General features: G+C 38.6%; 1 protein-coding gene across 2 annotated transcripts; it reads right to left on the bottom strand.

The window, feature by feature from the left end:
* Positions 1 to 20,416, bottom strand: TUBGCP5 (tubulin gamma complex component 5). 2 transcript variants are annotated; one of them, XM_082220052.1, is made up of 23 exons: positions 18,456 to 20,416; positions 16,438 to 16,491; positions 16,245 to 16,353; positions 15,557 to 15,653; positions 15,094 to 15,170; positions 14,336 to 14,468; positions 13,503 to 13,617; positions 12,855 to 12,944; positions 11,861 to 11,954; positions 11,451 to 11,697; positions 11,133 to 11,335; positions 10,658 to 10,773; positions 9,507 to 9,775; positions 8,499 to 8,697; positions 7,079 to 7,267; positions 6,377 to 6,559; positions 5,851 to 5,935; positions 5,620 to 5,740; positions 3,954 to 4,132; positions 3,389 to 3,514; positions 2,544 to 2,632; positions 1,533 to 1,633; positions 1 to 1,242 (listed from the first exon to the last, which is right to left on the bottom strand). In XM_082220052.1, the coding sequence occupies exons 1-23, from the start codon at positions 18,623 to 18,625 to the stop codon at positions 1,196 to 1,198; spliced, it is 3,093 nt and encodes a 1,030-aa protein (XP_082076178.1). In that variant the 5' UTR covers positions 18,626 to 20,416; the 3' UTR covers positions 1 to 1,195. The 2 variants fall into 2 exon arrangements, with proteins under 2 accessions (XP_082076178.1, XP_082076179.1); XM_082220053.1 differs by lacking the exon at positions 18,456 to 20,416 and having other exon boundaries at positions 15,557 to 15,649; positions 16,438 to 17,796.
* Between the last annotated feature and the right edge of the window lie 4,315 nt (positions 20,417 to 24,731).

Raw genomic sequence — 24,731 nt, 5'->3', positions numbered from 1 at the left:
CAGTTTTCAGACAGTAATATATTTATGGTCATGTGAAGGTCGAGTTACACAATCTTCTACAATCTTCATGATATATTTCCCATGAAATTCCTTCCAGAATCAAATCACTTGCTATCAGGTTTCATAAAAGGCAGTTAAACTAGAAATGCATTATCAGTATAGAGAAGTATTATCTTTACACATTATGTAAGCAGATAATGCAAACATAGTCCATCCTAATGCACCAGTAATGTTGCTAGCAGTTAAGATTACAAAAATGAACATTCTGAAGCTGCTAGGAATGCCAAAACAAATGTTAGAATGTTGTGATGTGCGGTAAGTTAATGGTGGCATAAAGTGCCTTACCTGTGCTATTCATTTCCATGAAAAAAACAATTCAACAAAATAGTACCATTTGCCATAGCACTACAGCTGCTGGGATTTCAGTTGCATGTGACATATTTTGAGAGCATGTGACAATTTATCTTGGGAAAAAAGGAAAAAGGAAGGCATCTAATGGCTCCCTGTTTGTGGAATGCTCTTCCCAGGAAGGCTCGCCTCATGCCTTCATTACATATCTTTAGGCACCAGGTGAAAAAGTTTCTCTATAACCAGGCCTTTGGTTGATGAAACATTCTATGGCCTTTTATATGTGTTTGTGGGAGGGGGTTATTGGTTTGTTTTTGTTTTATTATGTATTTTGCGTTCTCATTTTGCATTGTTATGTTGTGAACCACTCTGTGATCTTCAGATGAAGGGTGGTATGCTTATTAAATAAATAAATGTTTCTGAATAAAACATTTCTGCCACTGCATTCAGGGACAGCTTGCAAGCTATGCACAGGAGCAAAGTTCACAGAAATTCTTTTAAAATTTTTGCTATACAGTATGCATTTTAGTAACTGTTCCTCACAGAGGAAAACAAAAGAATGACCTGATCTGATTAAATATTTCCTAATATATAAAATAAATGGTATACTGTATAAATAATTGCATTCAGTGTTTTATTTACAGATGAATGTGTTGTTGTTTTTTACAGTTTCAAGCACAAATATGTACATCCTAAAAATAATACTGCAATCCTGGGATCACTCAAAATGAAAACCCTGCCACACAGTTCAAAATGTACTTCATGCAAGCAATCAGCATTGGACGATTACAATATTACACAGAAGATGTTGCAGGCGTTTGAGTAGTTTTATCACATCTGCATTTTACTAACTTTGTTCCATTCCAGCCATGAGTGACAAGGCTAAAGACTCCACTGTGAACCAAAACACAAAGTGAAATATTTTAATGTCTGGCATTTGTATTTTGCATAGTCTCAGAAGAGAAGAAAAATAGCATGTTGAACAAACTGGTTTAGAATTACATAGATTTCTAAAGAATCCTTGTTAATACACACCAACCCCCCCCCCCTATAATTATCAGCAGATAACTATGCTTTAAAATTATTAGAGACTGAAAGCGCTAAGAAAGCAGAGCAATGCACTGTGCAGTAAATGCCTAACGGTATGAAAAATCAAATTTTACCTTCATTTTCTAAATACTTACAATGTGGGAAAGAACCTCTGCAGACTGCTTTGTTCAGTACTGTCACAAGAAACATGTGGCAGTTTTTAAAGTCAGATTCCATCTTCGTTATTGATTCCATCCTGAGAACAGGTCAGAACATTTTAAGTAGACAAAAATAAAGTGGTAGTAAAAATATAATAAAATTACTTTTGAGAACAAAAAGGGTTCCTCTTTTTGGTAGGCTATTTTCAGTTCTACCTGCACCCTCCCATACTATTGTGGGGGGTCCCTACCTATTTTCAGGGGCTTTTGGTGGAAATCAGCAAAAATTGAACTGGATTAAACCCAAATCATTTTGACATTAGAAGGTCCTAGCAAACATTTTTATTGTAAATGCACAGGTACCTAGCAAATGGAAGGGTTTGTTCTCGGATGTGGCCTCTATACTAGTTTTTCCTCATTATTGTTCTTTACTCTAAAGGAGATGCATGAATATGCAGAAAATATATCCAGATATCAAGCTGTTTGAAATAAATAAATAAAAAGATATAGGGGTCTACACAACACAACTGTTATAACCCCTTTTAAAAATAGCTTTGCATCTTCAAAAGATCAAATTAAGTCACTGGCTGAGAAACTCATGATTCTCACACCATAAAAGCACTTCAAACAAAACTTCAATGCATTGAAGATTTCCCAGTAGCACTAATCAAAGAAAAATTATTCAGACCATACTGATCCTGTTTGGTACTTACACCAAGTTAAGGCTATGTTAACTTAATACTTTCTACTGTTAAGCATCTAAAAGTTATAATTTATTTTATGAATGTATGATTTACAACCTTATCTTTAAAAAGCATGCTGATTTCAAGGCAACATGTGCCCAGAGCTGATAAGATCTATCTTCAATCCATTTCATTCTTGGTCATGTGATTAGTCTCTTGCCTGTTCCACTGCATCCCAGCCAATGTTTCAAGTAAGGGATTAATGCCATTTAAAAGCCTAATGCAGTGAAATTATTACAATCCAAATTATTTTCCGTGTGCTTACTTCCAAGCTCCCAAACCAGCTTGCCAACGGTCTGCAAACATCAGTACTAGGTTCAGCACTTTCATTATAGCTTCTTTCACAAAACTAACCTGTAAATGACATTTTAAAAGTAGCAGCTGTGATCATAGTTCCATACTGAAGTTCAAGGCAGTTCCACTTCCCTAGTGCATTTTCCATTTTTCCCAGCTCTCCCAAGCAGTTCCACTGCTCTACCCAATGTAAAAGCTATCCACCCAAAACTAGCGTGGGCTGAGGGTTGTGCATGTGTCCTGTCCCCATGGCTCTCTGGCAGCAAAATAGGAGGATGTAAGTGCTAACTCCTAGTCAGGCAAGGCTAGGAGTTTCAGTGGTTGAGAAGGAGGAACTGCTTCCATTCAGCTTAGCACACACCTCCACAAGTTTAAGCCCTACCCCCAGGCTTTGATCCTGACATCTACAGCAGTATTGCACTGCAGAATCATTATAGTCCTTCCTCTTCTACCTATTGATAGAGAACATACACCCTCTATCAATTGTGAATGAACGAAGCCTTCTCAATGTTTTGAAACAGTTGTTTCAAGAGCTTTTGTAAATATAATAAAGGCTCATTCAGATAAGTGTTTAAACAATTTATGCAAACAATTAAATCAAAATATTGGGCAAATAAAATATTCTAAGTCTCCTGGACAAACAATGAAAATGCTATTTTAAGAAGGTTAAGGAGCTCTGCTTACCCTCACAATGACCCAACAGATAATTTTTTGCTATAGCAGTTATATATGATATAAAACCCCTGAATAGAGTGCAAGTGTTATAGGTATTTGTTGTGTAAACTAAATACACCATAGCAGTCTAACTTGATGTACCTTTTCTCTCAGCAGGCAGCGATCATGGATTGTAGAAAGGTATCTGTAATGAATTTTAATCAGCTGGTCTAAATCTTTGGCTTCTTCTACTTGATGTTGAAATTCTAAACCTGTACTATGAAGAATCTTTAGAAAAACAGAGTGCATAAATAGTGATTAAACTTTATGCTTAAATGTTGTCTTTAGCACACTTCTATGACAAATGTTTTACACCTCTAATTTTTCTCCAAGATCACAAGCTGAGCTGGCTATTAAACATTATATGTTCTACAAAGGGCTTCTGTGTGCAGTACATGGAATTAAGAGTTCTGGCAAGAATACTGTAATACGGAAGGATCTATCACGTGTTCCAAAAGCATTGTGACTTAGTAGAATTGGGTTATTCAGCATCTGAACAGCCACTGCTATTTTAAGCATATTCCAGATATTAGCTAAAACCTAAATGAACGAAATGTACTTCTGCCATACAAAGTGAAGGTCAAACTACCTGCACATATGTCATAAGTCATCCTGGACTGTTAAGGAAAGTAGTATATTATTAATGAAATTATAATGCATCACATACTCTAGTCATGATGTAGTTATGCAGGCTGTTAACAAAATGCATTAGTTTCATCCTCAAAAGGAACATCCGATGAGTTTGTTGCTTAATGGGCTCCAATTGTGATCCAAAGTGAATAAATGTCTCTTGTTCAAGTACAGCTCCTCCTTTGTTCTGGGGCTTTTCTGCAGCCCTGACTAGTTCTTAAAAGAGTTAAAGACAACAGAATAAGATATTACAGGAAATGGCACGACCGCAACTACAATTCTGCCATCATCAGCATCTGAACAGTTCAGGTGCCCTTAAATTCTTCAGTAGAAAAAAAAATCTACTGATGCCAATAAACTGTTCAAACAGCAGAGGGCAGGGTTTCTTTGATGTAAAGACAACAAACATAAATCAGGACATCAATCAAATGCACAGGATCCACATTTTAGTAAAGTCACTATAAACAGGGAAGAGTTAAAACCAAGTATTAAGATACATTTTTATTATAAGTAAACTATACAACATTTTATAAAATCAACAAATGCAAAAATAAAGCATTAAGCTTTATAAGATTTCATGAAGAAAAGAGGTAGGGAGTTTCCTACAGCTTGAATTTTTGTTTAAGTTGAAAAAAACCAAAGAACTTTAGTGCCCTGCCTGCTAGTTCCTATGACTATACAGAATAAACTACAGAAGGTACACAAAAAGGCAAACTTGCATAACCTAACAGAACCAGCCCTGAAACTAAGAGTCTGTTGAAGTAAAAATGAATGAAGGGTCTTGTACGTTTTTGTAAAAAGTGCCACAATATTCTTTTTGCACAAAGAACAATTTGGGTACCGAGTCAAGTGACAAAATTCAGTTTTTCTCAGTACAGACTATTTTTGGCAGAGCACACACAGCTCTGTACTGCAGATAAACAGCTAACCACATCTACTCCAGATCAGATATAGTTCAAAGCAATCTGCTTGCTCTTTTTATAAACAAACAGTGAAGAATTCACAGTTGGAGAATGATTTATGTAACCAAAATGACAACATTCACACACAAGAGAAGGGTGAAAGGAGGATCAAGGAGATATCAGCAACTCCACAAGACACCAAGTTTTGCAGGAGTACAAAAAACTCTAGTGGAAATACGTAAAAGTGGCAATTTCCCCACCTACTCCCCACAATAAGTCGAATGAGAAGTGAGCATGTTCAGTGGGCATGGAGTGCTCACTGACTGTTGGGGAGTGAGAATGAAATGGAGTCTTCTCAAAAAGATCATGGCTGACTAGAATCCTAAACAGGTATGTGGTACACTGCAACATCTTGTGGCAAGTCCCACTTGTCCTTCTGATAACCAGATACTATCTACTTATACTTCGCCACAATATCTTCTTTTCCATAATTCCTTCCCTTTACATGCTCTGGTTCGCCAGAAGCAGCTTAGTCATGCTGGCCACATGACCTGGAAGCTGTACACCGGCTCCCTTGGCCAGTAAGGTGAGATGAGCGCCACAACCCCAGAGTCGTTCACGACTGGACCCAATGGTCAGGGGTCCCTTTACCTTTTACATTCTTTTTTGTCCTTTGCCCTATCTTCCCAGAAAGTATTGTGTTCTTCCAAATGCTGGAAGCAGTGTAACTATAGTTCACCAATTATTAGTGTTATAATTTCAGTTATACAGAATAAAAGAAGTGTCCATGAATTACCTTACCATGAAATCGTAATACATCCAGACTATATTTGGCCCACTTTATTTGTAACAATAGAAGAAACACTTGGTTATAGATTTTTTGACACTCCACACTTATAACTATATCCACAGGCCAAGGGACCTAAGGAGGAAAAACATTATTGAAGACATTATTTCATTCCCCCCATCTGTATATTACTTTATAATTAAACCATTATTGTATTTCAGTTCTTTAATTTAAACTAGTATTACCTTGTAGCTCAATATTAAGCCATCCAAGGTATGAACAGGAAGCTTCTTCTTTGCTATATCTATATTTTCACACAATATAGACAACCTGCATATAGAAACACATACTCGTTACCGTTGTTTTGCTCTAGGAGCTAGGCAACTACTAGGCAAACGAAACAAATGCAAAATCAGATAAAATCAACACAGCTACAATTACTTCCGCTGCAAACTTTGTAAAAGGATATTAGGTATCTATGCTCACAGAAATAGCTACAGTCTAAATAAGACAGAGAAACCTTAATACTCTCAAATTGGGTAGAATGCAAATGCAGCAATAAAAATGTATGTCTTTTAAACAGCCTTGGTTTTTCCAAATTATGGGGGGAAAGGTTATATTTCAAGTGCTATGGTTAGCAAGATGTGCAAGGTATCATTTACTCTCCAAATACAGCCAAATAAACACTTTTTCTTAATCTTTTCCTAGTCATACCAGGCTCTCCCCTCCCACCCAAATGTATATTGTACATATATTTTGCATGTTTATTACCTTAAACTATCCTCTGGATAACGCTGTCCAACTGCCTCTTGGAGCTGGACATTAAGGAATGGTTCGCTCTGCCATGTGTCTTTCTCTCTTATTTTATCAAAAATGGATGTATAGAAGTCATACATAGTATCACCAGCCTCAAGCAAAAAAAAGTTTCTCATGGCCTGCAAGTACTCTACCAGCCTAAGAAACAAAAACACACATTTATTCAAATTTCACTTCATCATACCTTTAATACTTAAGCTATGCTAGGAAACCTTCCAAACGTGAACCATTAAGGACACTGAGCTCAAAAAAATTACTTTAAAAAAAATAAAATACAAATACTAGTAAACTTCATGGTTCAGAAGACCCAACTCCTGCAGTAAGAAAGCTGCATCTTGCCTTAAACTCTATTTTCACTGTATCACTGTGCTTGCCAACATTCTTCTGTCAGAGCATTACGGCAACTTTCTCTGTCAACCATGTACCCAGCCTTTCTACTGTTGAATTCTGCTACTTTTGCCCCACTCTGCTGTCGCCCCTTTTGCAACAAGAGTGACCCAGATGCTTCCTCCATAAGAAAGACTGGGTCCCTAAGCTGAGTGACTGAAGTAGTATCAATCACTAATGACTGGAAATCTGATCCAGGTCTCTACTACTGCCTTAAGCATATTACAAGAACTAATAAAGTCATCAGTGCATAAGTATTTTAACTCTTACCTATAATCTTTCTTCAACGTTTGCATTAAGTTTCCACAGCACTCCAGATACTGTTTGTCTATGTGAGGATAAAGACATGACCTCAATGTCAGTTCAAATGTCTGGCACGTAACTGATTCGGATGATCTATCCATGCAAACATCATCACCAGTAAGCGTCTCATGAAAACTGCCTTGTTCCAAATACAACCTACAAAATAAAATAATAATAATAATAATAATAATTGACATGAAATGTCTTAATAATCTTCTTTTAATACTTGAGCTGTTTGTGATGAGCAAAATCTGCTGTAGAAATCCCATGAAGTTCCACCCCAAAGCTGGGAGACAGTTTGCCACACGGCTTCTAGCTCTATAGCAGGATTCTGTCTGGAATACTGTGAATTGTGGGGAGGAGAGAGACAAAATGTATTTTGCATATTTTCTAGCTTCTGTGGGCCTTGCAACTTTTACAGCAACACATGCTGGCATCTAGAAACCTGTCACCAGCACCTACTAGTACAAAATTTCAGTGTAGGATGAAACCTGCATTTGCAGATTGGGCCCTCTTACCAATCTCACAGCCTTCTGGACAGACCCTAACAATCTTTAGGTGCTAGATGACCTTCTGGAACTTATCAGAATTTTCCCCTCCCCCAGTTAAAAAAAAACAGCCCAATTCTAATACAGTGGTACCTTGGTTCTCGAACTTAGTCCATTCCAGGAGTCCGTTCGATTCCCGAAACGGTTTGACAACCAAGGCGTGGCTTCCGACTGACCACAGGAGCTTTCTGCACTCAAACAGAAGCCGCATCGGATGTTTGGCTTCCGAAAAAAGTTTGCAAACCGGAATACACACTCCCGGCTTTGTGGTGTTCAGGATCCGATTTGTTCAGGAGCCAAGCCGTTCAAGAACCAAGGTACCACTGTAGTTTATTTCTATGAACAGTAATCTTTGGGTTCATGATAAGCAAAACATATCATTAAAACCAAGCTACAAGGCGCAACATTATAATCGGGCTTTGACAGATTCATATTTTTCAGGAATTTGTGACTATTTCCCCTCTTCCTCACCCCCAGACTCTCATGATTCTCTCACAAACCGGAAAACAGACACACATCTCGTCCTGTACTTCCTCAGACACAGTGTATCTCTAAGAGGGAAAATACCTACCTAAAATCAGCAACAGGTTTTGCTGCTGTGTTTTTACACTATAGATCCTGACAACTGCTGTGGCCAGTGCCTAAGGCAATAAAGATCAATGATGTATGGCTTCTGAAGGCTATACTGTACTGTGACAAGCTGCCTCTCAGCAACTTGGATTCCAAGTCACACGCTAGCTGCCTGAACAGCAGGAATTCCCCAATATGTGCCTGGTAGAATCTGACTTTGGACAGTGACACAGTAGGGAGAATCAATTATTTTGAATCTCTTCTATTACCTTGCAAAATTAATAGCCAGCAAGGGATCGTGAACATCATCCAGCTCTAAGTGTCTTGCTGCAATAGATTGCATCTTTATTAGACTTTGCTTGGTGGCCTGCTGTTCTGTAATGATATCTTGAACAGGTTCCTCCCCGTGCCGTAGGCGTGACTGCACAGACTCCAGAAATAATGTGTACAAGCTTTTCCTCTCTGCATCTGAATAGGACAAATATCTGTAGGTTATTATTTACTTTTCAGAAATAGCTGTTTGTTGTAAGCCACAATAAAAAAGAAAGAAAAAGAAAAAATGAACCATTTTAATCTCTCAACTGAGTTCAGAAAAAAATAATTAGGAGGTGCTTTAAGGGAGGATTCTCAAGCACTGTAAACACATAACACTTGCGCTCCTTATTGCTTCTAATGCTCCAGTAATGTTCAATAAAGAAACAATAGTCCATCTGTCAGAGGAGACCCGTTGGTGCATGTTTGATAGCACACTTGAGTCTTATGATTACAAACCACAGAAGTTTGACTGTGCAATGCATACTGGGATATTTTCACAAGATAAAAGTTTCACAGCAAAACAATCATGTGGTGATGGCAATTTAAACAAACATTTGCCTCCACAAAATGGAAAAGTTAGGTCTGTAAAACATCCTTTAAGGAAAAAAGAAAATGGATACCAGAAAATAGCATTTATCTTGGTATTTTACACTGTTATGATACTATTTTCTGGTCTGGCTAAAAATTAACAATAATGAAAAATCATTTAAATTCAAATATAATCTATCAGTAGTCTAATAATTGATTTTTAAGATTTTTAACAATTAAAGGAGTAAAATTCAGTGGGAAATAGAGGGACCTATATCTGAAATGCTAAATACCTACCAATATGCCAAAACTATTTTTTTCATTGCTATTTCATTACTATGTGGGCTGCATTTTCACATGCAATATGAAGTGCTGCATGCCGCTAAAACCAGGAATAATAATAACATTTACACAGTAAAATAGGGTTTTATCACCTCTTGATGCAGCCTGCTGTGGAGAACCATCTGTGCATTGCAAGTTCTTCAACAACTGCATGGACTTTCCAGCCATAATGATCTGTTTTAGTACAGGTTTCAGAAAAGAGACCATGGTATGCTGTCTACTTGAGGGTGCCTGATCGCTGCCGGAACTGGCACTAGCATTGTCACTCATTTTTTCTTCATTCTCTGTCTTTTCCGACACACTATACAAGGTGTAGGTAGCATACCAGAAATCCCTATGGTTAACTGGAACATTTTTGTTTCTGCAAAGACAGACATGTGATCATTAGTTCTTCCTTAGGAAACTATAACACTTCCTAATTCTTTATATCATGACAATTATTGAAAATAGCCTGAAGCAGGTGATCAAGATAAAGAAAAACATTCAACCACAAGATTAAATATTTGGGGGGGGGTGTCTTGTTAAGGTTCAGAATCCACAGAAACAGCTTTGAACTCTCAGAACAGTAATACAAACATTCTGATTGAGAAAATACTAAGTTTTTAGAACTAGGATTTACAGATCAACAGTCACAATGGATAAGGCTCTTAGATATTGCAACACATATCTGTGCCAAGGCTTTACTGAACACGTAACAGTAGTTAAATGATGTTATAAAGCACAAAGTGGCCATGGCATTACAAATGTCTTAAGCAGGAACACTGAACAAAAGGAACTGCAAGCATAAGCACCTGTAGCAAACATGCCTTTGAGTTTCCTTCAACCCACATATTCATGATTTAAAAATCCTGAGCTCACTTTTTACAATTAACATTCAGTGAATAATATTCTCACAAAATTAAATACAAGGTGCATATCACAGCCCAGCTGCACTGCTACAATATTTTTCATTAAAACATTGCTTGTCATTTTATTAATTACAATCACCCAGGTTAACTCAATTGTCCTGGTCTGTCTCAGCCTTGCAGAAGATGAAGATTACAAGTCAGCTGCATTTATACATGTGGTCTCTTATCGTCAAGGAAGATGAAACCCTATGACTGTACAGGAAGCTGGTAGTTAGAAAGGAAAAATGTCTCTTACATGTGCACTACTGCTTTTGTGTTCAGATACTGCCATATAGGAAGTGTTCTCTGCCCTAAGAAACACCAGTATATCCAAAAGACAAGTTCATTATCCCTACCTCTGAATAATAAATTCTTTTGCTGGATCAAATAAGTTACCATGGACAATCCATTCGTCCACTGTCTGTAAATATGGCCTCACTGTTTCAACCCAGAGAGAAAACAAGAGGGATACCTGCAATGAAATTTTAAACAGGATTATTGGGTGATTTATAAATATTTCATGAATTCACAAGTAAAGCATATATAGCCTCTCCAATGTGTTTACAGTATAGAGTCAAGGAAAACGATATGCACACATAGAAAGGATTTTATCTTTTTTGCAAATGGCATACAGTGAATTTCGAATCCTAACTATCACAATCAGCTGTACAAACATTTATAGTTTTGCAGAACATATTGTTTGAGCGTAGGAAGACACTACAACTGCCACTTGTATATTAAAGCATTTATAATTTACGTCTAGTCATCAGTTGACTGGTGTAATAACTTATTTTTCTCCTAAAGAAATCATGATGAACAGCTTCTACATACCGTTTGTTCAGAGGCTTCCCCAACGTTATCATAGTCAAGAATTGCTTTGTACAGGGTATTGAGCAAATGAGATGCTCTTACAACATTGCGAGTGTCAGGAGGTACTTCTGCTACTCCAGTGCTAAAAACCTTATGAAGTATATTGAGCTGAGCTAACCGATGTGATAACTTATCCATGACTATGGAAAGAGTGATTGTTGCATCTGTAGAACAGAAATACAGTCGTTTCATAATGCGTGGTTATTAGTTCACATCCTATACTTTCACAACAGATTAAGACTTACGGAAACTCTTCTACTATAATCCAAAGTATACTACCTTTGTTGATTATGCTCCTCTCAATTTCAGTAAGTTCCTCTTTAAAACTTATGAAATATTTATAGAGGGCTCTCATGAAAGCTTGATAGGTTCTAAATGGGGCTTCTGCCGATTTCTTGGGAGTAGAAATGATTCCATGTATTCCACTTTCTGAGCTGTGACCCATTATTTCATCAATAAACTTCTGCAGCCTAAATACAACTTGCCCATATGCTGCTATCCGCTCCAACATTGATCTTAATGAGTTCTGCAAAACAAATGTGGTTTTGTTTTGTCTTTAGTATTAACACACCAATATAGAAAACTCAGAGGGTAAGATATCATCTTTTGCAAGCAATCCTTCTTCCACGCGACAACATCAGGCTTTCTTTGCACCTTGATTACTGATTTAGGCTGATCACTGAACTTACGTGGGTCAAATGAGTCACCATGATGTCATTTCTCACAGTAATCTTTCCATCATTCAGTTGAAATATAAACAGATTTTTTACGCCTGAAAGCAGCCTGTAAAAGTAAGAAGAACTGACTTAGCATGTACAAAACACAGTACAACATACAGAACAATTTTTTAGGACTGCAGAAACATCATTATATATACAAAATATAGGATATATTCAAAAGGACCCCAGACAAATATTAGGTCTTACAAGTTTGACTGATTTGGACATACCTTTGGATTAGATCTATGTGTTGGTGAAATGGTGGCATGGATAAGTAGTTTTGTAATAATAATAATAATTATTATTATTATTATTATTATTATTATTATTATTATTATTTATTCCCCGCCCATCTGGCTGGGTTTCCCCTGCCACTCTGGGCGGCTTCCAACTGAATATTAAAAACAGTACAGCATCAAACATTAAAAACTTTCCTAAAGAGGGCTGCCTTCAGATGACTTTTAAAAGTAATAGCCCACAATTAAGTTTGGGGAAATTGTGGTCATTTTCTCCATCAACTTTTCATGAAGCGGGCTCAACTTTACAGAGTACATCACAAGAAAATGATTTGCAGACTGCATTAAGAAGGTGCTTATTTTTCAAAGTTGTGTTATTCATACTGTTAATGCTTGAGGGGGGAAACAGCTTGATTTTGAGTAACACAATTTTCATTATATCTCTCACTGATAAGAGGCATGCTAAAATGAATTAAATTTACACAAGAAAGGTAGCAAGGTCTTTTAAGATAACATTTAGAATTATTGTATTTTAAGAGCAATGCAAAGCATTAAATTCCTTCTAAAGCTGCTCCTTCTAAAGCTATTGCAATACCAGAATTGTCATTATGAGTGATGGCATTGAAGTAAAGGAATAGCATAACCACATGAGTCTGAATGTTGAGTGTATTCCATGAAAGAACATTAAACAGATTTCAAGTGGTAATTTCTTTAGTCCTGCTACTTACCAAATTGTTTCACGAATGACTTGTGTTTCAGTAACAATAATTTTCTCTTCCGGCATGTACAAGGGATCACTAGTATATAAGTGCTGCTCCCTAGAAGGAAAAATCATCATTATTTTTTTACAACCAAAACTGCTGGTAACCAATATCAAATATTATTCCTTTTATTTGCTCCTCTCCTGCAGATCCAATGTACTTAGGGAATCAAATTAATCATTTCTGCTTTATTTTTTTTTTAATGCATATGAACTACTCTGTTTCTAGCTTGAAAAGCTCTTTGAATATTTTAAATGCATCACTTCCTTTCAAGAGTTGCATGCTATGCTTAAATTGCAAACTGCATACATCAATTCTGACACCATTATGACATAAGAATAACACAGTCCCAAAACGTTTTGTAATCCTTCAGAGATATTCATGACAGTTTCAGGAATCTAAGCATTTCTCCATACATATTAAATTCTGTTTTATCGTTAGTACACTTATATACAAAATAACCAGAGAGGGGAGTGTAGGGCAGGAATCAACCCAATATAGCATTTCATAGCATGCAATGGCATCTGCAATAGGGTTTTTAGAAATTATCGTAAAGTAGTAGTCAGCTGATCATAAATTATATCCTCCCAACACAAAATTAACTTAACTACTTACCATACAGCCGCTAAATTCGAATGAAAATGCAAACTATGGGGAAAACGAACTCCTCTGCCAGTCCAGTATTGAGCAACTACATGTTGCTCTAGCCAGGTACGTGCATCAGGTTCACCTGCATGCAAGATATTTCACTCCAGTTTCCATTTACATAGAAGAGAAAACTTTATAATGTAAATAACAAGAGCAATCCTAACATGTCTATGGGGAAGAATGCCCCACTGAGTTTAACAGGGTTTCATCTCAGGTAAGTTTAGAGGATCCTAAATCTCAGGAGCAAAAAGGCAAACTGAAATAGGTGTCAATTTGAAAATTCACAAACCAGAAACAGATGTTTCCAGAAGCAGGAAAACAATTTAGACCCATGGCCACTAAGATTATTGGTTGACCAGGAAGCTGGACTCAAAAACGGCATCTCTTCTATACTGAGCAAGAGCCTAACAACTCTCCTACTATGAAATTGCCTGAAAACAAAATACAAGCATGTAGTGATAAGAGCATATTAGAGGGGGAAGCGTCCAATGGTAGTCAGGACCCAACCTCATAGTGCCTTGGTGCCTAGCAACTCTCTCAAAAGGGAATTTGGCCATAGCGTAACTGAGGCCCCTCGTACTATGGAGTTCAACCAAAGAGAGGCACCAAACATCATGGTTTGTTGCCAAAACACAAACTCTAGTTTTCCTGCTTTGTGGAGGATTGAGACTTGCCAGCTCAAGTTTCAATACTAACTATACAAACTTTCATAAAGTTCAAAGCAATTAGGCACATGACAGCAATATGCTTCACAAAAGGTAAAAACTCTAGCCAAATGAAGCAAGTCTTGAAGAACAAACCTTTCCATGTGACATGTGATGACTTCTTGTTTTGATCCTGATCTTCTTGGGGTGTCCTGTCCACCTGAATGCCAGAGTCTTCTCTACTCAGTGGTTCAGTATCTTCATCATCATCACTTACGTCAGACCACTCCTGTAAAACATAAGCATACAAAGTGTATTTTAATTCAAGACAGGTGGGAACCTTACAATGCATTTTTACAAAATAAAATGAACATTTTGTTGTATTACCGTATGTCTTAACAGCTAAATCAGATCCCCCTTCAACCTATTAATAATGCCTTTCTTCACAAGTTCCATCACCAAACACCCTAAAAGCATAATCACTGCCTCATTAATTTAGATTAAAAAATCTATCTAGCTTGGCACTCTTCTTCCAACACTGGCCTGACAAATGCCACAGAAAAGCTTATGAGCGGAGCATAATAATGGAATGCTCTCCCCAGAGAGGCTCAACTGGCACATTCGTTGTGTACTTTAGGTGCCAAGCAAAAACATTCCTCTTCTCCCATACCTTTGGCTAATTAAACAATCCATGGTCTTTTTAAGGGGGGGAGTTGTTTTTGTTTGTTACTATGTATTTTTATATTATAAAACACACTGTGATCCTCAGGTGAAGGGCCATCAAGAAATTTAGTAAGTCATAATAAAAATTTTAAAAAGCAGATAGATCTACAGAAGACTATGGTCTGCAGAAATAGTTCCCCAGTTTTCCAATGTATCCTGTGACTTTATAATGCAGTTCTATGATTACTTACTGGTGTTTCTAAATCAGGACCATAGTCAAATTCTTCACCTTCCATCAAGTATTTCCTCCAATCAAATTCTTCTTTTTCTACATTAAAAAAAAAGCAGGTCTGTAGTTTTGGGATATTCCTGGATCCAACATTGTCACTGAAGGCTCAAGTGACCTCTTAGAATGGCAGACAGGTAAGAAATCAAATAAATAAATAATCCCATTTCTTCCAAAAATATGACAACTATGTACGTAGTCTGAACTACTACAGTGCAGAGAGATATGGAAATGCTAAATAATAGTATACATTATTTATTATACATTATTATATTTCAATATACATGGACAATCTAATACTAATAACTCACAAATAAAAAGGAATTGGCATGAGATTAACAATCATGTTATATAAAGGTTTCAAAAGGGATGAAACATCCAGTTTTCCCATTTGGTTCCTGAATTACATGTAATATATTAAAACCTACCCACTTCTTTTTCTCTTGGTTTTTCTGCATAACTGGTGTTGGAAGGAGAATCAGACAAGCACAACAGAAGAGAGAGTATGGCATAATGGGCATCTGTCTTAAACGGAAGACAAACAAATAATTCAGTGGAGGAAATGTATTTGTCAATAGTTATGGAAATGAATAGACTGGACTTCTAGTACAATGATATATTTAGAAATGCAAAATAAAAGCTTCAGTTTATCACACATCTCAATACAGCAGTAAAAGGATCACGATGCAGAATCACATGAAAAACAAGACACTAGGCTACATAACAGTGCATTTCAATTAGCTGAAGTCCGTATTTCATAATAATAGCTTTTAATCTGCACAAATTGGTCAGAGAAACATTACTAAAACTGGAATTTACTGCCTTCATGGTAAACCTCCAACTGTTTGAACAATTCTTTAACAATTTAAATATCTTAGTACAGATATTTAAAATGCTGCTAAGCACAAAATGTTTGCTGTGTTGATAAATTAATAAGTAAATTATATATATAAAAGCTAGGATATCTATTATGAAGCAGTTAATACAGTTAAGTTAGAACAGGAAATTAGAACTATAAGAACTCTGTAAATAAAGACTACTTATTTTCCATGGTATGTTCCTTATTTAGAAAGAAAGAATACAACACAACTGAAATCTGTTTTCTAAACTGCATACCTTTGTTCCTTCAGTGGTTGGAAGTGGAGAATTCAGAAACTCTTCTGTTAAACTCTTCCAGCTTGCAGCTTTAACAAGGTCTGAATGAATTATCAGCTTTTCATAAATCCTGTATCAAAAAGTTCAGTGCTTATAAGTAAATCTGTCAACAGAAAACAACTAATCCAATGTCATAAAAATAGAAATGCCTCACCCCTCTATTATTTTGTCCACTTTGTGCTGGCTGACATCAAGAAATTGATGAAACCTAAAGAAAAAATGATAAAATATCTATTGCACCACATAGTTTAATTTTTCAAAAGTTTTGCTGTAGAATATGCAAGTAAGACTTGCAACAAAATGTTGCAGTGTGGAGGACTCCTGTTGACTATTCCAGCCAGCCAGCCCCTTTTCTAGGATACTCCATTCTGCTGCTCATTCCACCCAGATTTTTCCTTTCTCCCCACCCCTGTCAGTTAGCATTCCACGACCAGTGATCATGCCCAGTCCTCAATAGATTTATTTTTTGGGTTCCCCCTTAGTGTTTAATTTCTAATGATTTTTTTATGTCTGCAAACCTTGTGCCTTTTGAAACCCCTCTCTTGTGAGTGAGTAGTGGAGTTTTGGCTACAGAAGCTATGGCATTCACAGCCTGAATATTTTCTATCTCTCAAGCATGAATTGGAAGTGAAATGCCACTATTCCTAACCATTGACCATGGTGGCTGCAGTTAATAGGAGTTGAATTCTAAGAGTACAGGAAGGTGCCTTATACAAAGTCAGACCCCCGCATATCCAAGTCAGTATTGTCTACAATGACCAGAAGCAACTCCCCCAGGTTTCAGAAAGGGACATTCCCATTCTTAACTAGAGTTGCCAGGGGTTGCAACTAGGATCTTGTGCATAAAAATCAGATGTTCTACTACTAAGCTACATTCCACTTCTAGAAGAAAAGTAAAAATTCTATATGCACTTATACAGCAGCATAGGAAGCTGCGTTAAGCAGTTAGAACATTGGTCTATTTAGCTCAGTATTGTCTCAGTATTGTGGTGCATGCTCTAGTTATCTCCCGCCTTGGACTACTGCAATGCGCTCTACGTGGGGCTACCTTTGAAGGTGACCTGGAAACTACAACTAATCCAGAAGGCAGCAGCTAGACTGGTGACTGGAAGTGGCTACCGAGACCATGTAACACCGGACCCTCCAAGTGCCCCTATTTTCCAGGCACAGTCCTGGATTTACAGAAGCCATCCCAGTTTCTGATTTGATCCACGAAGGTTCCGCTTTTCCTTAGGACGTCCCTATTTTCATTAAAGAAATGGAGGGTACAGAGTTATGTGAGCCAAGTAGATAAGTCACTATACAACCTTTAGAAGACACTCGAGGGCAGACCTGTTTAGGGATTTTTTTTTAACATTTCATGTTTTATTATGTTTTTATATATGTTGCAAGTTGCCCAGCGTGGCTGGGGAAACCTAGTCAGTTGGGTGGGGTAAATAATAAAAGTTTATTATTTTATTTATTTATTTTTGAATGAATGAATGAGTTTATATACTGCCCTGTACCCTGATGGATGGATGGACTGATGGACTGAATGAATGAATTTATACACCCTCCTATACCCGGAGGTCTCAGGACAAAATAGAAATATAAAACCACTATATATATATATATACATACATACACATATACAGTATAATCAAAATAAAAACAACCCGCCAATAACACCCCTCTCCAAAAAAAGAGCCACATTTTAAAAAGTCAAAGGATGTCATAGAATAGTATTATTATTATTATTATTATGGAATAGGACATCCCTATTTTCATCGGAGATCTGTTGGAAGGTATTAGGAAGGTTGGCTACAAATGTACTAAACAACTCGGGGCTGGATCCAGTCTTAGCCAGACTTGGGGGGGCGGTAAACCCAATGAAACCAGTGGGCCTTCTCTGAAGCGTGACTAAGACTGGATCCCACCCATCAACCCATTCCTCTACTGCGGTCACTGGCCAGGATGGGGCTCTCTTCCACACACACACACACACACACCCCACCTTCCTTAACCCACATAGGTGGCCCAATGGAGGCCAAGGCGGAGACTTCTAACCGGTAACAGGTAAAAGTGGTCGCGCGCCTCTCCCGTCTACCGCCCCTCCCTCACCACCAACCGCCGCTCTGGGCGCGAGCCACGCCACGCCCCCACGCCACGCCCCCCCGCCCCCAGGTAACGGACCTGAAGTTGGACCAGGAGAAGTTCAGCGCCGCCTGGAAGTGGGCCGCCTCTTCCTTGCTTTGCCCCTCGCTCAGGCCGGTTACCCTCCGGATCAGCTCCCGCAACGTCACGTCTTGCTCCTGCTCGAAGCGGCTCCAGTGCGCGGGGGGTGTCGTCGCCGCTGCCGCCATCGCCAAACAGGCCTCCTGAGCGAGGCAAGAAGCTGAGAGGATTTTTTGTTTCCGCTCCCCCCCCCCTCCTATGTGGTCACCTTTCGGCGCCTCCGTTTGTTTTCGGTCGCCATCGTCCACATAACATCTCGCGGCAAGTACCGCGAGGTTTCCGTTCCCGATTCTCCAGGAGGAGGGAGGGGGGCTTCTACGCGTGCGCTTTTTGCTTGCTTATTAAAACTGTGGAGGTTTTCTTTCTTAGAGGGCTGTGTTTTGGCAAGCAGCTTCTTGGATGTTAATTTGCTGCTTTTGAAAAAAAAAAAGTAAAACTTTCAATGTACCCCCGTAATGTCTGCGTCAGAAAAGCTGTATCGGGATTTGAAATCCCCTATTGAAAACACAAGGACGCAACATTCGTTTAAAGCATCGTGATTTATTCTCAGTTTTTTGGGCTCGAGAATAGGAAGGAATCAAATCTCACTCTTCAGTTTCTGCATGTGCAATCCTGTGCATACTTATGTAGGAAACAGTCCCATCCATGCTGTGGAAATTACTTCTGTGTAGACATGCCTAAGATTACACTGCAAAACTTTGTTTTCCAGAGTAACAGCTATTTTCAACCAACAGCTTTTCCCCATGTATATAACTATGGTGAAGCCCTTAGTCGTGTTAATACAGTAGTAGCAGGAATAGTTTGGTGCCTGTGGTAGAAACTAGTACTAGTTTAGTGGTGTTGCCTTAATCATTGTCAACATCCACTGGCAGAATTTGGGCTCTCAAAATTTCAGCGGCTCCCTGTATATCGCTAAAAAATTTTCCCTCCCCCTGCCTGTCATGCTCCATTCTACAGCACTGTTGTGGTGCTGCCTGCAATGGGTACCCAGTGTGGCCGCACTAATCGCGCTACCCAAAAACCACTTCTGCAGCTTCTAAAGAGGCATTGGGATCCTTTCAATGCAGAAGACATGAGAAAGCACACCTAAAGCAGATTCTTAGGTTTGTCTTCATCCACATCCCTTTCTCTTCTGAAACATTTATTACTTTTGCCCCACCCCCACACTCCTTTACATTACTTCAGTCAATGACAGAAGAGCACCTTTCCTGAAGTGGGAGGAGAGTCTCTTCAGAGCTTGTGGGACATAGACCTTTCCCCAACAGCAGGCATGGGTTGACAGTGTACTGGCAAAAACAATTCTAGAAAACAAAACTTATTGGCAGCCCACTTTTGCTTGGGGTCGCTAGATGCTACTGTGTTACACTCCTGAGTTTTTGTGCACCTTAATCCGGTTTTGGAAACCAGATTTTCGTTTTGACTCAAATTATATTTTTTGTCTGTGTTTTTATACTGAAACAGAGTGTGTGATCATTTTTCAGTTCAGGTGAACTTCAAAACATGGAATGTTGCTTGCTGCACATATAACACTATGCTTATAGTGTACTCCTATGCATGTTCGTTCATAAGTAAATCCCACTGTGTTCAACGGGGCGTACACTCAGGAAAATATGCATAGAATTGCAGTCTTAGAGTTGTATAGATGGGATTGTAGCTAGATGGTAGTTGAATGAAAATGATATAGCTGAGACTGGAAACACTTATTCTGCCCTTTTATTCTAATCAAATACGTTTTAGGCAGTAACATATTTCCAAAGGGATATTGCTGCAAGACTCAGTTCCTTTTACCTGTTGAGGATTAAGTTGAGGAATAGTGCTTTTAATCCATGTTGGGAACCAGGCCTGACCTTTACAAATGCTAATGAGCATTCTCCTTGCATAGCCTGTCACATTCATTTATATTCATTTTGCTTTCATTGCTTTTTCCAATAGAGCTTTCAAGAATGTCTTGCTTCACTGAAAGTTTCCCAAGATTACTATATTAGTACTGTTTGCATGTTTCTTGTTAAATGTAAACGGTAATAACTGGAATTTTCTTAGATAAGTATCTTTCTCTCTAATAACACTGTGTCAAAAGTGTTCTTCTCCAGACCTTCCTTTTTCTTCTAGATGTCTGTTGAGCTTTATTCCAAGAGATTAAAGTTACGGTATAAATTGTGCTACAAACATAGGCTTCCTCAAAAGCTTGACTGGTAGATGAGCCCAAGTTTGCGGGGAAGCTTAAGAAGGTAGGATGAGGTTTTGATTTCATACTAAGACCCAGCACAACAGTAAGGTGTGGTTGAACCCTTGCCATTCCCCAGCTCACAGGAAGGGAGAGGGATGTGTGCTTATCAGGGATATTCAATATGCACCAAGAAGTCTCAACACTTCCAGAGGCCCAGTTTTCACCTAACACTCAAGCCAAACTGGGTGCTATTGTCCTATTACAGTGGTACCTTGGGTTACATACGCTTCAGGTTACATACACTTCAGGTTACAGACTCCGCTAACCCAGAAATAGTGCTTCAGGTTAAGAACTTTGCTTCAGGATGAGAACAGAAATCTTGCAGCGGTGGCACGGCAGCAGCAGGAGGCCCCATTAGCTAAAGTGGTGCTTCAGGTTAAGAACAGTTTCAGGTTAAGAACGGACCTCCGGAACGAATTAAGTACTTAACCCAAGGTACCACTGTACTGCACTGGTGTACAAACTCCCTTTTAGCTTGGGACCAATACATACATACCTCAGAGATATTGTGGGTTTGGTTCCAAACCACCACAATAAAGCAAATACAGTATCAAAATAAAGCAAGTCACACAGTCTTTTAGGTTTCCCAGTGTATATAAAAGTTAAGTTTATACTATACTGTAGCCTATGAAGCCAGGCCCCCTGATTACAGTCTAAGAGTGTGGTCCTACTTCTACACAGATGTTAATGCCCGAGTGGGTTAGGATGCGAGTAAAAGCCCCTTTGCTAGCAGAGGTACACTGCTGGGGAAAAGGACTCCAGAACAGCAGAGGTCCCAGCTGTGCCCTAGCACACAGATAGCTTGCCAGCAGTAAGCCCTGAAACAGAGCAGGGCACCGTAGCTTAGCACAAACTGTGCTTAATCTCAGCTATGCTTTGTTTTAAACTAGCCAACTTCATGCCATGGGTTATGAAACTGGCTTGTTTCAACAACTGTATTTAAAATTAGTTACAGTTTAGGATTTGGGCATCATTGAGCTCTGGTAAATAAAAAACAAAAGCACCAGCTCCTAGTCTTCTCCCCTTAGGCTCCCCAAGGCTCACTCCCATTGTGATAAGCCATGGTTTATCACAATCATGTGGGACTACAGTTCTCACCCTCCCTGAGCACTGGCCATGGTAGCTGAAGCTGATGGGGGCTGGAGTCCATGAACATCTGAAGGGCAAAAGGTTCACTGTCTCTGGTTTATCATATGTAAAAATGCATTAGATGAATATGTATGCTGTGTTTACAATACTTGGAACGTGCAGTAATGGTATCCCTTCAAAACATGAGGCCTTCCCCCCTCACTTGGGAATCACTGTGCTAGTTAATTGAAATCAGCACAACAAAAAATCCCTTAGAGAGTTTTAATGTTGTCCTGGTGGCCAGAAGCCCCACCTAGTTTAGTTCTATTTATATCTTAAGTAGGGTCTGTTGACTGCATTTGGCATGAAGAGACTGGATACTTCCTTATTTCTGAAATCTATTGTTCACATAAGATCAAGGATTTAACTATGGAAAAGGAAAGCCAGAGATTATTTACAAGTAAAATTAAAAATAACATTGAACTCTTTGGTAAGGAAAGCAAATGCTTCAGAATAACAAACAGCTGTCTCTCTTCCTCATCCCCAGCTGTTGGTTTCATACAACTCTGCAATAACAGCATCAGAAGTTTTTCATTCTTTTCCCATATGGTACTGTCTCAAAGGATATATCTTACAGCTCACAGGGGAAGCTGCACAGCTCTAAACCCCTCAGAAACTATGAGCAGAGAAATGCTTGTGCTATTTTCTCTTTGACACATTGCCAGTCGACAAAAAATGAATCCCGTTCAGATACTGTGCAAGTGTGAAAAAATGTATTGTCTATTGCTGTGGAGACATTTTTGATGCCAAGTTGTGACAGCAGAAAATCGTATGGCAAAATGTTTTTATTCTTGCTCAGCTGTGCTTAACGTTTAGCTGGAATTTCAGAGTTCCCATCCTCAGTGCACATCCATTTCTACTGAAGAAATTGTTCCAGAATAAGGGGGGGGGGAATACTTATTTTAAATACAGGTTTGTTAAAATAAACTCATTTTCAGGCATGAGCTCTACTCGATCTTTTTTTGTGCAGAAGATAAATAGATGGGATGCCTAAGGGTGTGGTCAATACAGACCAGGTATTACCTGCCATCCAGTCCATGCTTGGCTTAGGGCAGATGAACAGAATCAAAGTTCACAATCCACCAGTGGCATCCTATCCTAGAGAGAGAGAGAGGCGGAAGGAGAAAGAGGAGAGGAGGTCCTGGTTCTGCTGACAAGGTAGTGAAATTTCCTCCTACAGCAGGCACAGGGAACCTGTGGTGCTTTGAATGTGGTTGACTCCACCTCTCATTAGCCCCAGCCTGCATGGTCAAGCATGCTGGGAGTCATAGTCCCATTTGGAGGGCCACAGGTTCCCTATCCCTGCCCTACAGTTCCAAATTCTCCCACCAAGAAGTGCCTGCTGGGAGTGAGAAGGGAAGATGAGGACCATATTCAACAAAATTTTTGTGCCACAGGTATCCATCACAAAGATTCCCGCCAGTGCAGTGTGACTTCCCCCTCTCCTCCCCTGCATGCCTCACACCATTCCCAAATCTGCTTTGGAGGATTGGAGGAATAGATGGCGGGAGGATAAAAGGAAGGCGGTTCCATTGCACAAGGAAAATCCTATACTGATAGCTGAAACAGTTGTGGGATTATTTCCGAATTAAAATTGGAGAAACATTTTGCTCAAGCTCCCTAAGAAATTCCAGAATTATTATTGCAGAGAGGCAACAGGCAGCCTCCTAAATGGGGTGTCCTTTGGATTGCAGAAGCCTTTACTTCTCATGGCACACAGGACATTACTGTCCCACACTCTATCCTCAGCACAGACAATGACTTAGAATGATCTTTAATGGATTGAAAACAACAACAGCAATAGTTGATCACTGTTTATATAGTTTAAAAAGTAATACAAGCATAATACAAATATAAAACGTTGCTGGCTCTTAACATTGCTGTAATACCATTGGTTACAATTAATGGTTAATGAATTGCCTGGCCCATTTACAAAAGAGATGTTTCTGAAATTATGTCACTGGAATCCATTCAGTCTGAATGCATTTTATCACTTCATTACTCAGAGAATGAAGTTTACTTATTTTTCTAATACTTTGATCTCACTGGAAATAGCATTACTGCTAAAGCAAGTAAATGAGAGTAGTGGCATCTGGCAAGGGACAGCATGGCCGTATTTGGCTAGAATTACGCAACAAAATGCAAGATTTGCAAAGGAAATACACTCATCTGTGCTGAATGTCTTGCAATTGGCACAGTTTTTATTTTTCCATTTTATCATGTAGGGAACCTCATATCAGCTGTACCACCGAGCAGGGCTTTCTCTGACTAATTTTCCAACATTGTGGTTTACAAGTGTCTCCAGAATTAAGCGAAATAACAATCAGTTCGTCTTTGTTCATAATGATCTTTGTCCATAATGCTGCAACAATAATTAGTTTATTATATTTATATATCGCTTTACACATCCAGAAACTATTTACAATACTAAAATACATAACAAATTCAATAAAATAACACAAACACAAAATGCCAAACATGTTCATTCAAAGAAAAAGTCATCTGAGACAGTACAAAATACTCCCTCCATCCACACAAGACCACCAAAAGCCTGATAATCAGCGCTGTCCAAATGTCTGGAAAAATATATTTGCCTGGCACCAGAAATACTGTATGACAAAGACAGCACTAGGTGAGCAGCATTGGGGAGACATTCCACAATCAAGAAACTACCACAGAAAAGGCCTGCTCTCTTAATTATATTGAACGATAATAATTAATAAAGGCAACACATTTTAAATGACCCAAGTAAAATGCCATAAAGTAGTAAGCAATATTTTAGTAGGTCCTAATGAATATATTGCCCTGCTGTGAATTTATTAATTGTTCTCCAATCACTGTAGACTATTTTCTTCACAATAGGTAACACGTAGAACCCT

This window comes from Podarcis vaucheri (assembly GCF_965113315.1).
Source record: "Podarcis vaucheri genome assembly, chromosome: 4".
In the NCBI taxonomy this organism is placed as follows: Eukaryota; Metazoa; Chordata; class Lepidosauria; order Squamata; family Lacertidae; genus Podarcis; species Podarcis vaucheri.
Note: the sequence above shows the minus strand (reverse complement) of the source record. Positions and strands in the feature narration are given on the sequence as shown.